At 38.5% G+C, this 17,316-nt stretch overlaps 1 protein-coding gene across 10 annotated transcripts in view; it reads left to right on the top strand.

Moving 5' to 3' along the window:
• Positions 1-17,316, top strand: part of EPB41L3 (erythrocyte membrane protein band 4.1 like 3) — a 235,667-nt gene that overhangs the window by 191,393 nt on the left and 26,958 nt on the right. For 5 of the 10 annotated variants that reach the window (XM_075826402.1, XM_075826396.1, XM_075826395.1 and 2 more), the window contains 7 exons: positions 239-802; positions 6,139-6,192; positions 9,130-9,165; positions 10,362-10,550; positions 14,558-14,632; positions 15,470-15,571; positions 16,137-16,856. In XM_075826402.1, the coding sequence (XP_075682517.1) occupies positions 239-802; positions 6,139-6,192; positions 9,130-9,165; positions 10,362-10,550; positions 14,558-14,632; positions 15,470-15,571; positions 16,137-16,856 (1,740 nt within the window). The remainder of the gene's footprint in view (positions 1-238; positions 803-6,138; positions 6,193-9,129; positions 9,166-10,361; positions 10,551-14,557; positions 14,633-15,469; positions 15,572-16,136; positions 16,857-17,316) is intronic. The other 5 variants (XM_075826400.1, XM_075826392.1, XM_075826399.1 and 2 more) reach the window with 5 other exon arrangements.

Below are 17,316 nucleotides of genomic sequence, written 5' to 3'. Positions count from 1 at the left end.
ATCTCCTGTTATCTGATTCTGATGTATTAATGAAGATTAATGGTCATTAACTATACTATATAATGAAATTCTGGATGAACAGTGTGAATTGTGTAAGATGACCGTATATCCACCAATAGAAGACTGTAGGAATTGTTATGCTTTTCTATTAAATTCTATGCTGAATACCAATTAACTAATCGCAGTTTTCTTTTTGTCCTTTTAATCTTACACCTTGTTTGCTGCTCTCTGCCTCCAGCCATCTTGTTTTGTAACTGACTCATTTCACTCCCCTCCATACCCACCTCCTAGCCCCTCCACACCTTCAACTAATTTGCGGAGGAGATGTAAGGAGAATGCTGGTAAATCAGTGGCATGTAAGCCAAGTACAGACACAGTTCCAATGTCTAGTGAGTCCGAATGGGACTCAGAGCAAAAAGCAATGCTGTACCCCAATGAAGATGAGTTAGCAATGAGCTATAAGCAGCAAGCTGGCAAAGGTGGAACACTCTTTTCCTTCTCCTTGCATCTTCCGGACTCATTCCCTTCTCTTTTGGATGATGATGGCTATCTTTCCTTCCCTAACGTTTCTGAAGCAAATTTCCTGCCTGAAAGTTTACAGTATTATCTCCCAATCCGGTCTCCTTCTCTCGTCCCATGCTTCCTTTTCATCTTTTTCTTTCTGCTCTCTGCCTCTTTCTCCGTGCCATGTGCCCTCACACTCTCCTTTCCTTTGGCTATGTGCCTCTGCTACCTGGAGCCCAAGGCGGTCTCCTTGAGTGCCTCACTTGACAATGACCTGAGTGACAGTTCAGATGATGAGGTGTGTACCTTGGCATAGAACACATCTTACCTTGTTCAGTGTTAGTCCTAAACAGTGCTAGAATGCTACCATACTGGTCCAACTTTCAGAGCCTCATTTATGTCTGCTTGCTACTATTTTTAAAGTTTGTCCTTAGGCTACAAGGGTTAGGCACAACATCTTAAAATATTTTTTGTGCTAGTATAAATAATTCTAAAAATGGTTCTTAAGGGCACATTGAAATTATACAATGTAGATGGGCTAAAAAAAACAACAACATTTTTAAGCTATTTATCTGATAAGATAAAGCAGAGCAGGATAGTCATGGAAGCAAGAAACTTTTTTTCTTTCTGTTTCATGTCAAAGAACGAACACAAAATACACGGTACTAAAAATAATAAAATGTCTTCATGTAGGGACTTGCTATTATATTGTACCTCTAGTTAAGAGGTACAAAGCTGCATGCAGGATCAATCTAGAGGAATAAAGAGAAGTTATTTAGAAGTAAAACATTACTATTGGCTTCTGAGCAGACCCTCATTTGGTTATATACTATTTTGCAAGAATCTGCTGCCCATGCTACATAGGTTAACTCTAGACTGCAGTATGTAAATTCTGCTTGCAGCTGAATCAGTTAATGAAAGTATAATGGGATATTGCTGATCATGTATAGTACTGTGCAAATGTTTTAGGCAGTTGCGGAAAAATGCTTTAAAAAATAAGTGTTTGTATTTTGTTAATTGATAAAAAAATAAAATATGAATGTATAGAAGAGAAACCTAAATCAAATCAATATTTGGTGTGACCACACTTTGCCTTCAAAACAGAATCAATTCTTCTAGGTATACTTGCACAAAGTCATGGATTTTGTAGGATTATAGTCAAGTGTATGATTAACCAATTATACCAAACAGGTGATAATGATCATCATTTTCATGTGTAGGTTGAAACCGTCATTAACTGTAAAAGAAAGAGCTGTGTATGAGGCTTAAAACTGGATGAGGAACAGCCAAACTCTGTTACAATGGTGAAGTTGTGGAAGACTGTTTCATGTCACAAGTCCACCATGGCAAGACTGAGCACAGCAACAACACACAAGGTAGTTATACTGCATCAGCAAGGTCTCTCCCAGGCAAGGATTTTTAAAGCAGACTGGGGTTTCAAGATGTGCTGTTCAAGCTCTTTTGAAGAAGCACAAAGAAACAGGCAACATTGAGGACCAAGGAAGATTAGTGCAGCAAATCAAAGACACATCATACTTACTTCCCTTTGAAGGATGATGTCCAGCAGTGCCATCAGCTAAGAACTGGCAGTAACCAGTGGGACCCAGGTACACCCATCTGCTGTTCTGAGAAGTCTGGTCAGAAGTGGTCTTCATGGTAGAATTGCGGACAAAGACATACCTTCGTTAGTGGAAACAAGGCCAAGCGACTCAAATATGCACGAAAACATAGAAACTGCAGAGCAGAAAAATGGCAGCAGGTGCTCTGGACTGATGAGTTAAAATTTGAAATAAAGGGCTGGACAGCAGTACAATAAGGAGTGTCTGAATGTAACAGTGAAGCATGGTGGAGGCTCCTTGCAAGTTCGGGGCTGCATTTCAGCAAATGGAGTTGGATATTTGGTCAGGATTAATGGTGTCTTAAATTCTGAGAAATACAGGCAGATATTATCCATCATGCAATACCACCAGGGAGGCGTGTGATTGGCTCTAAATTTATTGTGCAGCAAGACCACAACCACCAAACATACAGCCAATGTCATTAAAGAGGCTCTGTCACCAGATTATCAAATCCCTATCTCCTATTGTATGTGATCGGCGCTGCAATGTAGATAACAGTAACATATTTTTTTTTAAAACGATCATTTTTGGCCAAGTTATGAGCAATTTTATATTTATGCAAATGAGCCTGTCTAATGGACAACTGGGAGTGTGTTTTCTCTTATTTCCAACTGGGCGTGTATTGTGTTTGTAACATCTGGGCGAGTTTACTTGTTTTACTAGCTGGGCGTTGTGAATAGAAGTGTAAGTCAGCATCATATGTCAGCATCATACACTTCTATTCACAACGCCCAGCTAGTAAAACAAGTAAACACGCCCAGTTGGAAATAAGAATAGGAGATAGGGATTTGATAATCTGGTGACAGAGCCTCTTTAAGAACTATCTTCAGCTTTCAGAAGAATAAGGAGCCCTGGAAGTGATAATATGGTCCCCACAGAGCCCTGATCTCAACCTCGTCGAGTTCGTCTTGGATTAGATGAAGAGACAGAAGGATTTGAGGAAGTCTACATCCACGAAAGATCTGTGGTCAGTTCTCCAAGATGTTTGGTACTGCGTCCCTGCCGACTTCCTTCAAAATCTGTGTGCATGTGTACCTAGAAGAATTGATGATGTTTTGAAGGCAAATATTGATTTGATTTCTCTTCTGTTCATTTACTTTGTATTTTTTTAATTGATTAAAAGAAAGACTATTAACACTTCTATTTTTGAAAGCATTCCTACTTTGCAGCATTTTTACACAACTGCCTAAATTACACAGTACTGAAATTCCCCAATATATTAATCTGTGTACCTTCAAACCATATGTACACTTTAAGTACATATTTAGAAGCATAAGAGCAAACATTTTTCCCAGTAAGTTTAAAATGTTTTGAATGGGATTAAAACAACATTAAAAAAAAATCAATATACTTACCGTATTTTTCGGACTATAAGACGCAGTTTTTAGCTAGAATAAATCTTGCTAAAAAGTCCCTGCGTCTTATAGTCTGCAGTCAAGGGACGTGGCAGCGCCAGGCCCCCTGACCGCTTCTTGCTTAACCCCTTCCTGACCCGTGATGTGTCGTCACATCATGAAGCAAGGAGGGGACGATGTTTGGAGCGGAGTGGGCTCACGTGCTGAGCCCGCTCCATACACTGCAGATGTCAGCTGTGTTTTACAGCTGACACGCTGCTCTAACGGCCAGGAACAGCGATGGCGCTCCACTGTCTCCCGGCCACGTCCTGGTTACATGGTCGAGTTATGGAAACAACATAACTCGCTGAGCTACGCTGCTTCTGTAACTGCCATTCGCTACTGTGGGAGTTACGGAAACATCGTAGCTCAGTAAGTTAAGCTGTTTCCGTAACTCATCCATGTATTGCAGTTTATTGTACCAGCGATCTAATGATCGCTGGTTCAAGTCCCCTAGAGGAACTAATAAAATGTGTAAAAAAAAAAAAAGTTAGATACATTTTCAGGAGTGTAAAAATGTTTTAAAAGTTAAAAAAAAAACAAAAAAACTTTTGTAATGACGGGGAAGGGAGACAGACAGGTGAGCCCTAATCTACCCGCCACTCAGTCCCTGGCTACTTGCAACGGCCCGTCCTAGGCGATGGCGTACAACTGGGCAACGGTCCCTACGCTCAATAAGTGCACGACAGACAAACAGACAAGGGTACACAGAAGCTAAGGGAAATGGGGCAGTTGCCCACGGCAACACCGTGAGCAACAAGAGTAGTGAACGAGCCAAGTCAAACCAGGAGTGTACGAGGTACCAAACGCAAAGCAGGAGAGTAGTCAGTAAGCCAGGGTCAATATGAAGCAGGGACAAATAGTTCAAGCAGCAGAGCCAGGAAACAGGAGAATCACAGTCAAAGGAGGAGCAGGAAGTGAAGGTATAAATAGACAGAGGGCGGGAGCTAGCGCCGTCTGGCCAGGCTGTGATAGGTTCTCCCACTCCTCAGCCTCCCAGCCTGATTGGTAGAAGGAGGGGTCACTCGATCAGACTTAGGAGCAGGTGCAAACTGACACGGGCGTCGACACAGAAGCTGTGTCTGGCAGATCCTTTACACCTTTTCCCATTTTTTTATCAAGCACAATGTAAAAATAAAAAAATTGGTATTGCTGCGTCCGTAATACTCCAAAACTATTACAATATACCATTATTTGACTCACACAGTGAATGCCGTCAAAAAAATAAGTTTAAAACCCCAGAATCATTGTTTTTTTGGTCACCAATGCTCTAAAAAAATAAAAAATAAAAAGTAATAAAAAAGTCGTATGTACCAATAAAATGGTGCTAATAAAAACTACAGTTCGTCCCGCAAAAAATAAGCCCTCACACCTCTCAAACGATTAAAAAACATAAGTTATGGCTCTCAGAATGTGGTGAAACTGAACAAATAATTTATTTGTAACCAATCGGTTTTTCTTTATAAAAAAAAAAAGTAAAATATAAAAAAATTTCCTATTTTCTGTTGTCTAAAGCCTGGGTGCATCTTATAGTCTGGTGCGTCTTATAGTCCGAAAAATACGGTACTTTATTGATTCTTTCCCATTTGAGCATCACTGTCCTGTTTCATTGCCCAGTGCACTTTGTATACAATATTATTTGATGACAGTTTAAATAAAATATGAATTCTTCTGATCAGTAAGATTTACGGATTGTTACATTGATTGTAGAACAAAATGGACCCGTGAGACAGACAAGTGAATTGTGTATGTTATTGGGATAGTAGGGATGAAATAGACGTGAATCCATATTTCTAAGTACAGTTTAGTGTCCGCATAAACCTTTTTTGTGCCTGATCCTTTCTATCCATTGTGTATTACGTACTGCATGTTCTGTGTCTGACATGTCTGCATTACATTTGGCTATATACATTGTCAAAGCCAAACGTTTTGTGTAAATCATTTTGTAATCCCAGAGCAGTTTCTGCATGACGAGCAGTGCCTATATTATTAGAAAGATAATAGAAAAGAATGGAAGAGAGGTGATTGAAATACACAACTTTTCAAATCGTGCACATTATTGTGACCAATCCCCGGTAATGGTGCAATTTATTACGTTTTCCTGTGTTGAAAATGGCATGATTTTAGAACTCCGTCATTTATGTTTTTATTTTTCTTTAATAGATTTTATTTTTGTTTTGCCTTTTTTTGTAATGCAGACCGATCGGGCAGCTAGACACAAATCTGCAATTACAAATGAGGAGCTGAAAGTAAGGCGGCTGTTATAGTAGTCTCATCCGAGTGTTTTAAACCAAAAATAAAGATGTATCTGAGAACAGATTAATATTACATGAGGAATATAATATTTCTAGCTGAACTAGTACAGATTATAATAATAGTAATGTACACAGAACAATAAATGATCTCACAGAATGTATATGCCTTGCGTATTCCTCAGAATCTGTTCTGTTTCTGTTATGCTTTTGCCTTTTATTTCCTTATTTTTGGGCTGCTGTGTTGTTGTTGTTTTTTTAAGAAATGGCAAAATGGTTTTGAAGTGAACATCATTACAGTTTGACAACATGGATTTATTCTTTGTTTCCGCTTCCATTTTGGAATCCATATCTTGTAAAACTAAATAGACTGACAGTGAACAGACGGATACAGCAGCTGATGGTGAAACCACTGCTACTGAGGTGTGTAAAATGCAGTGTTTATTCCCAAATGTAGTGTTTAACTCGGTGTTCCTAAAGTCTACAGAGGCTTATTCTGTCAGTACGATATAAGCTGTTAAAGCAATATGTTCTGCTGAGCCCATGCCTGTGATATTATTCTAATTAAGATACCCCAAATGGAAACATATGTTTCACAGACATGGATTGTATTTTTTTTCCCCCACTTTTTGAAAACCCATTTTTATTTTTATTCCTGACTATTGGGTCATGTGTGTAAGTGCAGATGAAAGACAGTGGTGTTTCGCATGACAACTACTCAAGCCATTTTTAATTTGGTTTCCAATGACTGATGCGGTCTACACCATTGTTCTTATCTGTTGTTTTTATACATGAACCCTTATCTATGTTTTTTGACATTTTAACATAAAGCATAGTCAAAGTCTGGATCTAGATCTTCAGAAGTTTTCAGAACAGCCAGAGGCATAATGAAGCTCCAGGGCCCCAATGCAAAATACTTAAAAGCGCCACCTAAAAATCACAGGTTATTTATAGTACTGGTCTTCTATTATGGAGAAAAGGGGGTCTTTTGGGGCCCTTCAGGCCCCAGGTGAACACGCAACTTCTGCACCCCCTCTAATTTCGCCTCTGAGAACAGCCCATTTTTAGGCACATATGCCCACGATGTGTTCTTCAATTTTCAATAAAAGGACAAATTTCGTTAAATTGAGTTCTCTGTTAGGGAAAATAGATATCATAGAGCAGGTACTACTGAGTTGAGAGCATTCTTTATATGATTACTCTAAACAGAGAGCCAATGCAAAGATTGTCTCTCTCTTTGGATGACGGCACAGCCATTGTATGTTTTGAAATGTGGCCGCACCTGCAGCTCCTTGTCTAGAATGGTTGATTGCCTTGGATAAACTGCAAAATGCTGCTTAAAGGTGAACATACACTTTAGACTTTGAGCAGGAGGCTGTATGGAGACACATAGAGTCCAAATGGCTCCGTACTACAGAGCTGTAGGCACTTCTTGTGCTGCTGTATTGGTGCTCTGTGTGGAAAAGTATTTTGGAGATAATTCTGTAATATAGTGTCCAATGGAAAATAGCAAAACATTTTTAGAATAGGATTAGACAAGAAGTCCCACAGGGCATATAAGCATCAGGGTGGGAGACAAATCTCAACCACCCATTCAAATTGATTAGAGATAAGGACTCTAACTATAGATAATATAAACTAGAGAGCAAAAAGAGTCCATACATATCAAAGTATGAAAAAATTGACCATCTTTATTAGTAGCATCAAAGACAAAAACCAAAAACAGAGAATCTAAAATAAGTCCTTGTCTGGATCACCAATACATACATTGATCAAGGTAAATTACATACATTTTGTATATAGTATGAAAGGTTTATTAGATCAATGTAACTCCAACACAGGATGCATCAATATTAGTGGGTTAGGGTAAGAACAGTACAAAAGCAAAGTATGAAAAGCTCAATGTAAAAGCTTATGTTTGTTTATGGCTCTATGCCATATACCTAAATGCACTAGTCACTTTAAACAAACATAAGCTTTTACATTGAGCTTTTCATACTTTGCTTTTGTACTGTTCTTACCCTAACCCACTAATATTGATGCATCCTGTGTTGGAGTTACATTGATCTAATAAACCTTTCATACTATATACAAAATGTATGTCATTTACCTTGAACAATGTATGTATTGGTGATCCAGACAAGGACTTATTTTAGATTCTCTGTTTTTGGTTTTTGTCTTTGATGCTACTAATAAAGATGGTCAATTTTTTCATACTTTGATATGTATGGACTCTTTTTGCTCTCTAGTTTATATTTTTAGAATAGGAGTCTGCCAGAAAAAATAATCTCTGTATGAAATCTTTGTCAAATAGTAGGGCTGTATAGAATTATGGGTGCCCTGTTATGGTGGGTTACATCTCCGAAGTTGTACTGAGCTTTAATACGACCATGTGCATGACGGCTTGGAGAAATAGTTCAGTTTCATTTGGATGGGGCTGTCTGATGGTTTCTCCTGCCCTTATTCCAAACCCAAACATTATTAGGTGAATTGTCCAGAGTATAAATAAATGGGTTATTTCATTCAGATTTTTTATTACCGGTTTGTTTGTTTTTTGGGGGGGGGGGGGTTAATTTTTTTTAACAAGACATAAAAAGATTAGAGAAAATAATGCGTAAATTACCTAATTATCGGTTTCGACATTTTGGTATTTAATTATCATGACATTGACTGAAGCCTGCTCAACAGTGCCACCTAGTGGAAAATCATTAGTAAAATGCATAGAAGAATAATGCACTCTATATATCTAGATATTTAGATGTGATGTATAAAGTATACAATTAATAAATTAGCTGTTATTACTAGAAGCATTAATAATCACTAACACTAGTTACCATTGATGGCTTCTGTTTGGGTAGTTTATCACACAGCATTAGAAGGTGCAGCAGGAGTGGAAGGCCATTATTGTGATAAGGCGGGGAAAAGAAAACTGGATGGTAATTTTTATGAAGAAGTTACCCCTGATTCTTCCATATCCCTAAAACATTACCCCATATTAATCAAATAATCCCTAGGACACGTCATTTATGTCTAATAATAGTTAGAAATATACAATGGTAGATCGTTCCACAATCATAGATAAGACCATAGAACAATATGATACAGCCTAATGGGATGTAAAAGTGTGACTGGAATAAAAGCGGTCATTTTTTTTAGTTGTGAATGTTTAATTTTTTTAATTTATTGAACCTCATCACATCAAAAAGGGCATTAGGCCTCTGGTGTGGAAAGAACACAAACCTGGGTGTACTCCTGACCACCAAATACTTTGCTAATAATGGTTATTTACAGTTAAGGGGATCCAATTAAATACGAAGTTACCAATATACTGTAATATTTGATATTTTACAATGCTTCCAGTCGGATCAAGAAGAAGATGCAGATATAAAAACTCAGGTAAAAACTCTTGAACTACAGATCTCCCAGCGTGTGTTGTTTGGTGCCTGTCTGGTCTAAGTGGAACATGAGTGCAAAATCATCATTGTCCAACAGTTTGTGTGTGTCTTAATGTTCCCTCTCTTCACTTTTTCAGAATAGTCTCATTAAGCGAATAAAGGGTGAAAATGTTTATGTCAAACATAGTAATCTTATGTTAGAGGTTGGTATTGGTACATACCACTGCATGCACTTGTGTGTTGGATTTTTGGCATGGACTGAGTGTCCCCCCCACCTCCTAGTGAACTGAGTGGAATTTCAGTGTTATTTCTTTTAATGCCTAGAAAATGTGTAGTTGTTTTTGTATTATATATTTTGGTAAACCATAATAATAATAAAAATGTAGCTTTATATTTTTGTGTTATTCTATTAGCAGTCACAAATGATCACACTTCACTATGGTAATCCCCTCCAAAGTCTCACTCTTCACCAGATTGTGTTGTAGCCTTGTGGTAATAGTAACAGTTTGTTTTTTTATCTACTTTTTTTCTGCACATCGTATTCCCTGGTTGGAAAAGCAAGCAACTAAAAACTTAAAAGGAAACTTGTCATCTACATTATACTTACCCTAACTGCGAGCAGCATAATGCAGCGACAGACACACTGATTTCAGCGATCTGCCACTTATGTGCTAATGTGAACTTACATTTAGAGCCCAGGCATCACCGCCAGAGATGGGTCTGGCATATTCATTCGCTGCCGCTAGTTCTGCCCACTTTCTGCTGATTGACAGATGTCCCCTTATTACTGTTCATAGGGAGACATCTGTCAATCAGCAGAAAGAGGGCGGAGCTAATGGCAGCTCATGAATGCGCCAGACTTTTCTTGCTTTGGCAGCACGTATATACTATGAATATGCCAGACTCCTCTATGGCGGCGCTGCCTGGGCTCCGAATGTAAGTTCTTATAAAAGGGTTTACATTAGCACATAAGTGACAGACGCCGAAATCAGCGTGTCTGTCACTACATTATGTTGCCCTCCGTGAGAAAGGTATAATGTAGATGACAGGTTCCCTTTAAATTACTATATAGCTATGGTAAAGTAGGCTTAAATATAAACGATGTGTCTGTAAGTAAAGTTTTTGTTGCTTATTTTCCCAGTTATAAAGGTGTTGGATGGTACATTTCTTTTAATATTTGTTGTTTGTTTTATTTAGGAGTTTGATAGAAACCCGGAAGAATTGATGAAACATCAGACGAACATAAGTGAGCTGAAAAGGACATTTTTGGAAACGTCAACAGAAACAGCTGCCAGCGAGTGGGAGAAACGGCTATCTACTTCTCCAGTCCGACTTGCCGCAAGACAGGAAGAAGCCCCTATGATTGAACCACTTGTGCCTGAAGAGGTCAGTGGCCTTGTTTGTGTTAGATTCAGGAGCCAGCTGTAGAAATAGTTAAAAAAAAAAAAAAGTTACTTCGTGGGAAATTTGGTAAACCGAACATAAAAAGGTTTTGATACAATGACACATTTCCTTATACATTTTTTTGCATAAATTAGCAGTAAATTTGAGTATATGACATTTTGTAATATATCTTAGTGGACATGTGGGTGAAAAGTGGCATCTTCCTCACTTTCCTGCAGTCCCCTTTTCCATGCCTGCAGGGTGTCTGTAAATGTTCATAAATATCAAGTCTCTCCAAAAGAAAAGTTTTCTATTGTAAAACCGTAAATGGAAGACCGTGAGAGGAGGGGGCTGCAGCATTAACCCCTTCGCGCTCAGGTCAGTACCATTACGTCGTGCTGAGCGCATCATTCGCGCTCAGCTCAGTAATAGTACTGACCTGAGTTAACACGGCACCATGTTTCCCCGGTGCGTTTTTGAGCTGTGATACCTGCTGTTTCCGACAGCAGGCTATCACAGCTTAGTGTGCAGGGACCGATCGTGGTGGTCCCCACCGATTAACCCCTTAGAAGCCGCGTTCAATAGCGATCGCGGCTTCTTAGGGGTTAAGCTGCCATCGCCGGCCTGCTACACGATAGCGGGCCGCGATGGCTACTATGGCAACCAGAGTACTAACAATGGACTCTGGCTACGCCATCGACGGAAGCCTAGTGGGTCCTGAGAAGCGAACAGCTGACAGCTCTAATACACTGCACTACGTATGTAGTGCAGTGTATTAGAATAACGATCAGAGCCTCCTGCCCTCATGTCCCCTAATGGGACAAAGTTAAAAAAAGTGTAAAAAAGTAAAAAAAAGTTGGGTAAAAATAAGAAAATAAAAGTTTTAAAAGTGCAAAAAGTAAAAATCCCCCTTTTTCCCTCATCAGTCCTTTATTATTAATAAAAATATATAAATAAACAAATAAACTATACATAATTGGTATCGCCGCATCCGTAACGTCCTGAACTACAAAACGATGTCGTTATTTATCCCGCGCGGTGAACGCCGTAAAAGAAAATAATAATAAACCATACCAGAATCACAATTGTTTGGTCACTTCATCCCCCAAAAAATGGAATACAAAGAGATCAAAAAGTCGAATGTACCTAAAAATGGTACTGATCGAAACTACAGTTCGTTACGCAAAAAAAAAGTCCTCGCACGGGTTTCCTGATGGAAAAATAAAACAGTTATGGCTCTTAGAATAAGGCAACACAAAAAGTAAATGATATTTTACAGAATGTATTTTATTGTGCAAACGCCATAAGACATAAATAAAACTATAAACATCTGGTATCGCCGTAATCGTATCGCCCTGCAGAATAAAGTGAATATGTCATTTATAGCGCACGGTGAACGCTGTAAAAAAAAATTGAATAAAAAACAATAGTAAAATTGCTGTTTTTTAGTCACCACACCTCTTAAAAATAGAATAAAAACTGATCAAAAAGTCGCATGCACCCCAAGAAAACTACAATGAATTCCTCAAGGTCTCTAGTTTCCAAAAAGGGGTCACTTTTGGGGGGGTTTCCACTCTTTTAGCACCACAAGACCTCTTCAAACCGGACATGGTGCCTAATAAATTAAATTAATTAAATGTCACCTCTACTTTGCTCTAAATTCCTGTGAAACACCTAAAGGGTTAATAAACTTTCTAAATGCTGTTGTGAATACTTTGAGGGGGTCTAGTTTCTAAAATGGGGTGTTTGATTAGGGTGTCTAATATATAGGCCCCTCAAAGCAGCTTCAGAACTGAGCTGGAAACTAAAAAATAAATAAAAATGAGGCAATACTTTGCTTCTTACATTATACTCATAATGAGCCATGCCCACCCCGAGATGACCCCAGTTTTGACCGTTTGTATAAACCGAGACCCCTATTAAATCGTTTCAGTGCCCTTGTTTTCCCAAGCATTCACCCCCGAGAAGAGTATTTCTATTGACGAGTCCTTGGTACATTTTAAAGTGAGGCTTCAATTCCGCAAGTACCTGCCGGGTAAGAGGGCAAGGTATGGCGTGAAGATGTATAATCTGTGCGAGAGTGCATCTGGGTATACCTACAAATTTAGGATATATGAAGGGAAGGACACCAGTATTCAGCCCCCAGAATGCCCCCCCTTTACTGGGAGTTAATACAAAAGTTGTGTGGGATTTGGTGTACCCACTGCTGGACCAGGGTTACCACCTCCTACCTGGATAATTTTTATACCAGCGTCCCACTCTTCAACTGCCTCGCTTCAAGTCCTGCGGCATGCGGCACTGCTAGAAGAAATCTGAGAGGCCTCCCTAAGACTCTGCAGGGCAAACACTCAGAACGGGTGAGAGCAGGGCACAATCTAGCAGCAACATATTGTGTGTCAAGTACAAGACAAGGGAGACCAGTACAGAGACCCCCAAACCAGACTGCATCCTGGACTACAATAGGTACATGGGAGGGGTGGATTTGTCAGATCAAGTCCTGAAGCCTTACAGTACTCCTGGAAGCGGGGCCACACGCATCGTACCAGGGCAACACTTTTTAGGAGAAGTTCCCCAAACTGGCAAGAAGGGAAAAAGTCAAAAGAGGTGCAAAGTCTTCTATAAGAGGGCGATAAGGAAGGACACAATATATCAATGTGACGCGTGTCCCGAAAAACCAGAGCTCTGTATGAAAGTGTGTTTTAAAATTTATCATCCATCCCTTTATTTTTAATTTACCACAGTTTTACTCACCCTGATGCACTTCGCACAGCTTACCCCTCCTCATCTTTGTTCCCTGTGAAAATAAGAAATTCTGATCAAAAATTACATCTTATTGGAAAAATTGTCATTTTTTTAATTTCACAGCCCAATTCAAATACGCACTGTGAAAAAACTATGGGGTCAAAATGGTAACAATAACCATAAATGAATTCCTTGAGCGGTGCAGTTTCCAAAATGGGTTCAGTTTTGGGGGATTCCTACTGTTTTGGCACCTTAATACCTCTCCAAACCTGGCATGCTGCCTAAAATATATGCTAATAAAAAAGAATCACCAAAATGCACTAGGTGCTTCTGGGGCTTGTGTTTTAGTCCACGAGCGCACTAGAGCCACATGTGGGACATTTCTAAAAACTGCAGAATCTGGACAATACATATTTAGTAGTATTTCTCTGGTAAAACCTTCTTTGTTACAGAAAAAAAACAGAATAAAATTTAAATTCAGCAAGAAAAAGGAAATTTGCAAATTTCACCTCCACTTTGCTTTAATTCCTGTGAAATGCCTGAAGGGTTAAAAAACTTTCTAAATGCTATTTTGAATACTTTGAGGGGTCTAGTTTTATGGGGGTTTCTAATACATAAGCCCCTCAAAGCCCCTTCCGAACTGAACAGGTACCTTAAAAAAAAGGCTTTTGAAATTTTCTTAAAAATATGAGAAATTGCAGTTTATGTTCTAAGCCTTGTAACGTCCAAGAAAAATAAAATAATGCTCAAAAAACTATGGCGATCTAAAGTAGACTTATGGGAAATGTGAACTAGTAACTATTTTGGCTGGTATAACCATCTGTTTTACAAGCAGATGTATTTAAATTTGGAAAAATTCTATTTTTTCAAATTTCTCTCTAAATTTTGCAATTTGTCACAAATAAACACTGAATATATCGACCAAATTTTACCACTAACATAAAGCCCAATGTCTCACGAGAAAAAAATTTCAGAATCGCTTGGATAGGTTTAAGCATTCCGACGTTATTACCACATAAAGTGAAATATGTCAGATTTAAAAAATGGGCTCTGAGCCTTAAGGCTCAAACTAGGCTGCGTCCTTAAGGGGTTAATGTACTCTGAATATTCAGTGTTTTACAAGGTTAAATACCCAAGTGTATTTCTGCAGTTTAACACATATTCTGACCCTGCACTTTATAAGATGAGTAATAATGTTCTTTTTCTGAATGTACGAAGGGAAAGGAGAAAGTGATATCAGTGATAATTTAATCTGTCTTCCAATGCAGACCAAAGAAGAAAAGGAAGAAATGGAAAGACGTATTTCTTTGGAAAGGACAAGCTACTCAATGTTAGAATCTCAGGTAAATAATTTGTTGGCACAGAAACCACAAAACCCTAAATTGTGTGTTCTTTTTTGTAGCGCATGGCATGTCTGATTGTGTCATTTGTTTGTTTTATACATTGGTTAAAACGTAGAGATAAAAATCTATTGTTTTCTTGTAAAATTGAAGTCTTGATTATTACGCTTCCGTTATTTTTATTTTCAGGATGGTAAATTTATTGTGTATGCAGGGCATCGGCAGCCAGTGCAAGAAGGACTTGACTGAGTGTCCTTGGGGCACACCCAAAGCTCTTTAGCTATCCAATCAGATGAAAACACACTTAGAAAGATTGGACCACTGTTTGTTGTCCTGTGTATGGGATCGTGACCAGTGTACAGGGATCGACACATACACAGAACCTTTCTTCATGGAGGATTAATAGGAGACGTTTTCTCCTCGTGTTACATAGGCAGTGAGGCACATTTACTGTTTTTGTTCAGCTTTTTTTTTTGTCTACACTCAATAGCAATGTGAACGAGTTTGGAATCATGTAGTACACTTGTCAAATATTATGTGCCATCAGTGGCAGATTGAAGTTTTGGGGAGTAGGCAGATGTTTTTAAAAAATAGATAATCTTCAAATTTCTTGCCTACATAGTGTTAATTGGTATTTTTCAGCATAACCAATATTAATATCGGGTATTTCATTAATGTTCAGTTGAAAGATTTATTACCATCACAGTGTGTAATACGTGGCGAGATGTCAGTTGCCCAGTGTAGACCTGTATATCTGTCCGTATAATCAACAAAAATGTATATGAAATGAAACTGAAATTCTTCTGATTCTTGGATTCTTATTGGTTTTTCTTCCGCTAGCCAGGGGACATAGTGAAGAAACTTCGGGAAGCAAGGGCCACCAGCCCTGTGGCTACTTCTCATCAAATCATTATGCAGAAAAGTACCCCATCATCCCCTGAGGTTATTTTTTATTCGTTTAATCTAGATATAATCCTCCACTTTAAATATAAATCAGGTTCTTCGTGAGTTATGCTAGATTTCCATAAACGGCAGCTAAAAAATGTTTTAAAGAGGATTAGTCCATTGCTTAAGTGTCCTCAGTGTAAGCCAGGACAGAAAATATAACATATTTATTTCATATTTAACGCTGAACATTGTGAAATGTTCCAACTCAGACAATGCAGGGTATATTTATCAAGCAAAATATGCCAGAAAAATGGCATAAGTAGGGATTTCTAATCATGTTCTGTGACATGTAAGACAGATTTTTTTTTTTTAGAAAAACCCATAAAAAGATGTATCTGAAGAATGTAACCGCTCACAATGATTTTGCCAGACTTATTATAGACTAGCACCATATTCTGGCGTGGTATATAGAAGAGATGTGGTTGTAGTATAACAACCCTTTGTAAAGTGTCGTTCTTACAAAACCATTGATACATTTGTCCCTGTATTTTACTGCAGTTCAGTAAAACAATAAATGAAAGAGTGACAAATTCTAATTTAGATTTTATATCTCACATAGGGCACTGAGGATTGGGTTATTGTAGACAAAGTACCCACTAAGGTAGTTGATGGTGAAACAAAAAGCATTATGACTTACGAGGTGACAACTGTGAGCAGTGAAAAACCAGTTGGAACATTTAAAACCAGTCCTATCGGAACTCAGAGTCTCGATGCCTTGAAAATGGAAATGAGAGCAAGAGAAGAGGAAAGCAGACAGAAAATGTACGCATTGGGAAAAACGTATGACGCTGTATCTGGTAAAATTGTAACAATGACAAGTAAAGGTAAAGAAGGTGACAAGGTATCACAACCATCCTCTCTTGAAGTCCTTCAACAAGTGGAGAAAGACATTTCTGAAACTGTGAAACGAATTCCAGTTGTAGGCGAGTTTGAGATCCTAGAACCCATTAGCGATGACAAGGGTAGGAAAACCCAGGAGGGACTGATCATAAAGCGAAGAGTGTCCGAATCATTGACTCCTATTAAGGAGTCTGACTCTCAGCTGGCAAGTCCAATAGAAGAGACTCTAACAAAGGTGCAGGATGTGGACACAGAGATGAAGATGATCGAAAGTGTGATGACTTCCAAGACTGTAGGATATCCCGAATATGAAGTTATTAAAACAGAGGCTCCAGCTTGGAAAGATAAAAAGCTATCTGAGTGGAGATATACAAGAGATCAACCGTTTACCATTGCTACTGCTCACTATGTCACAGAATCGTCAGCATCCAAAGTGGTGGTAAAAAGCGGCAATATGCCCCATCCTAATGATCACCAGCATGAAATGCAGACATCCCTTGCTTCACAATTCCCTTCTGTTCACTTGCAGCTTTACTTTATTTTGGCAGGCAACGTTTATTTATCAGTTTTTTTTTATAAGCACTGCAACCGAAAGTGGGCATCGTAAAGCTTTATAACCAGACAAAAACAAATAACTGATAATCCAATAATGATGCAGCTTGCCATTTCTAGATTTGTGTGCTTCAGCAATTTCTCAGATCTAACAGATATGGGCCCTATTCAACAAAGTCTCACAAAATGTTGTGCACGCAAAAGAGACCATAAACACAGTGGTATGGAAAGACATTTCATCTGCTCAGTACTAAAAACATCAAAACATTCACGTACTAAGCGGTTTTAAATGTAAGATTAATTATTAACCACCTCTATCCCTTTCTTGATAGTGGCGTCTTTCTTTT

This window comes from Rhinoderma darwinii, chromosome 5, assembly GCF_050947455.1.
Source record: "Rhinoderma darwinii isolate aRhiDar2 chromosome 5, aRhiDar2.hap1, whole genome shotgun sequence".
Lineage (NCBI taxonomy): Eukaryota > Metazoa > Chordata > Amphibia > Anura > Rhinodermatidae > Rhinoderma > Rhinoderma darwinii.
Note: the sequence above shows the minus strand (reverse complement) of the source record. Positions and strands in the feature narration are given on the sequence as shown.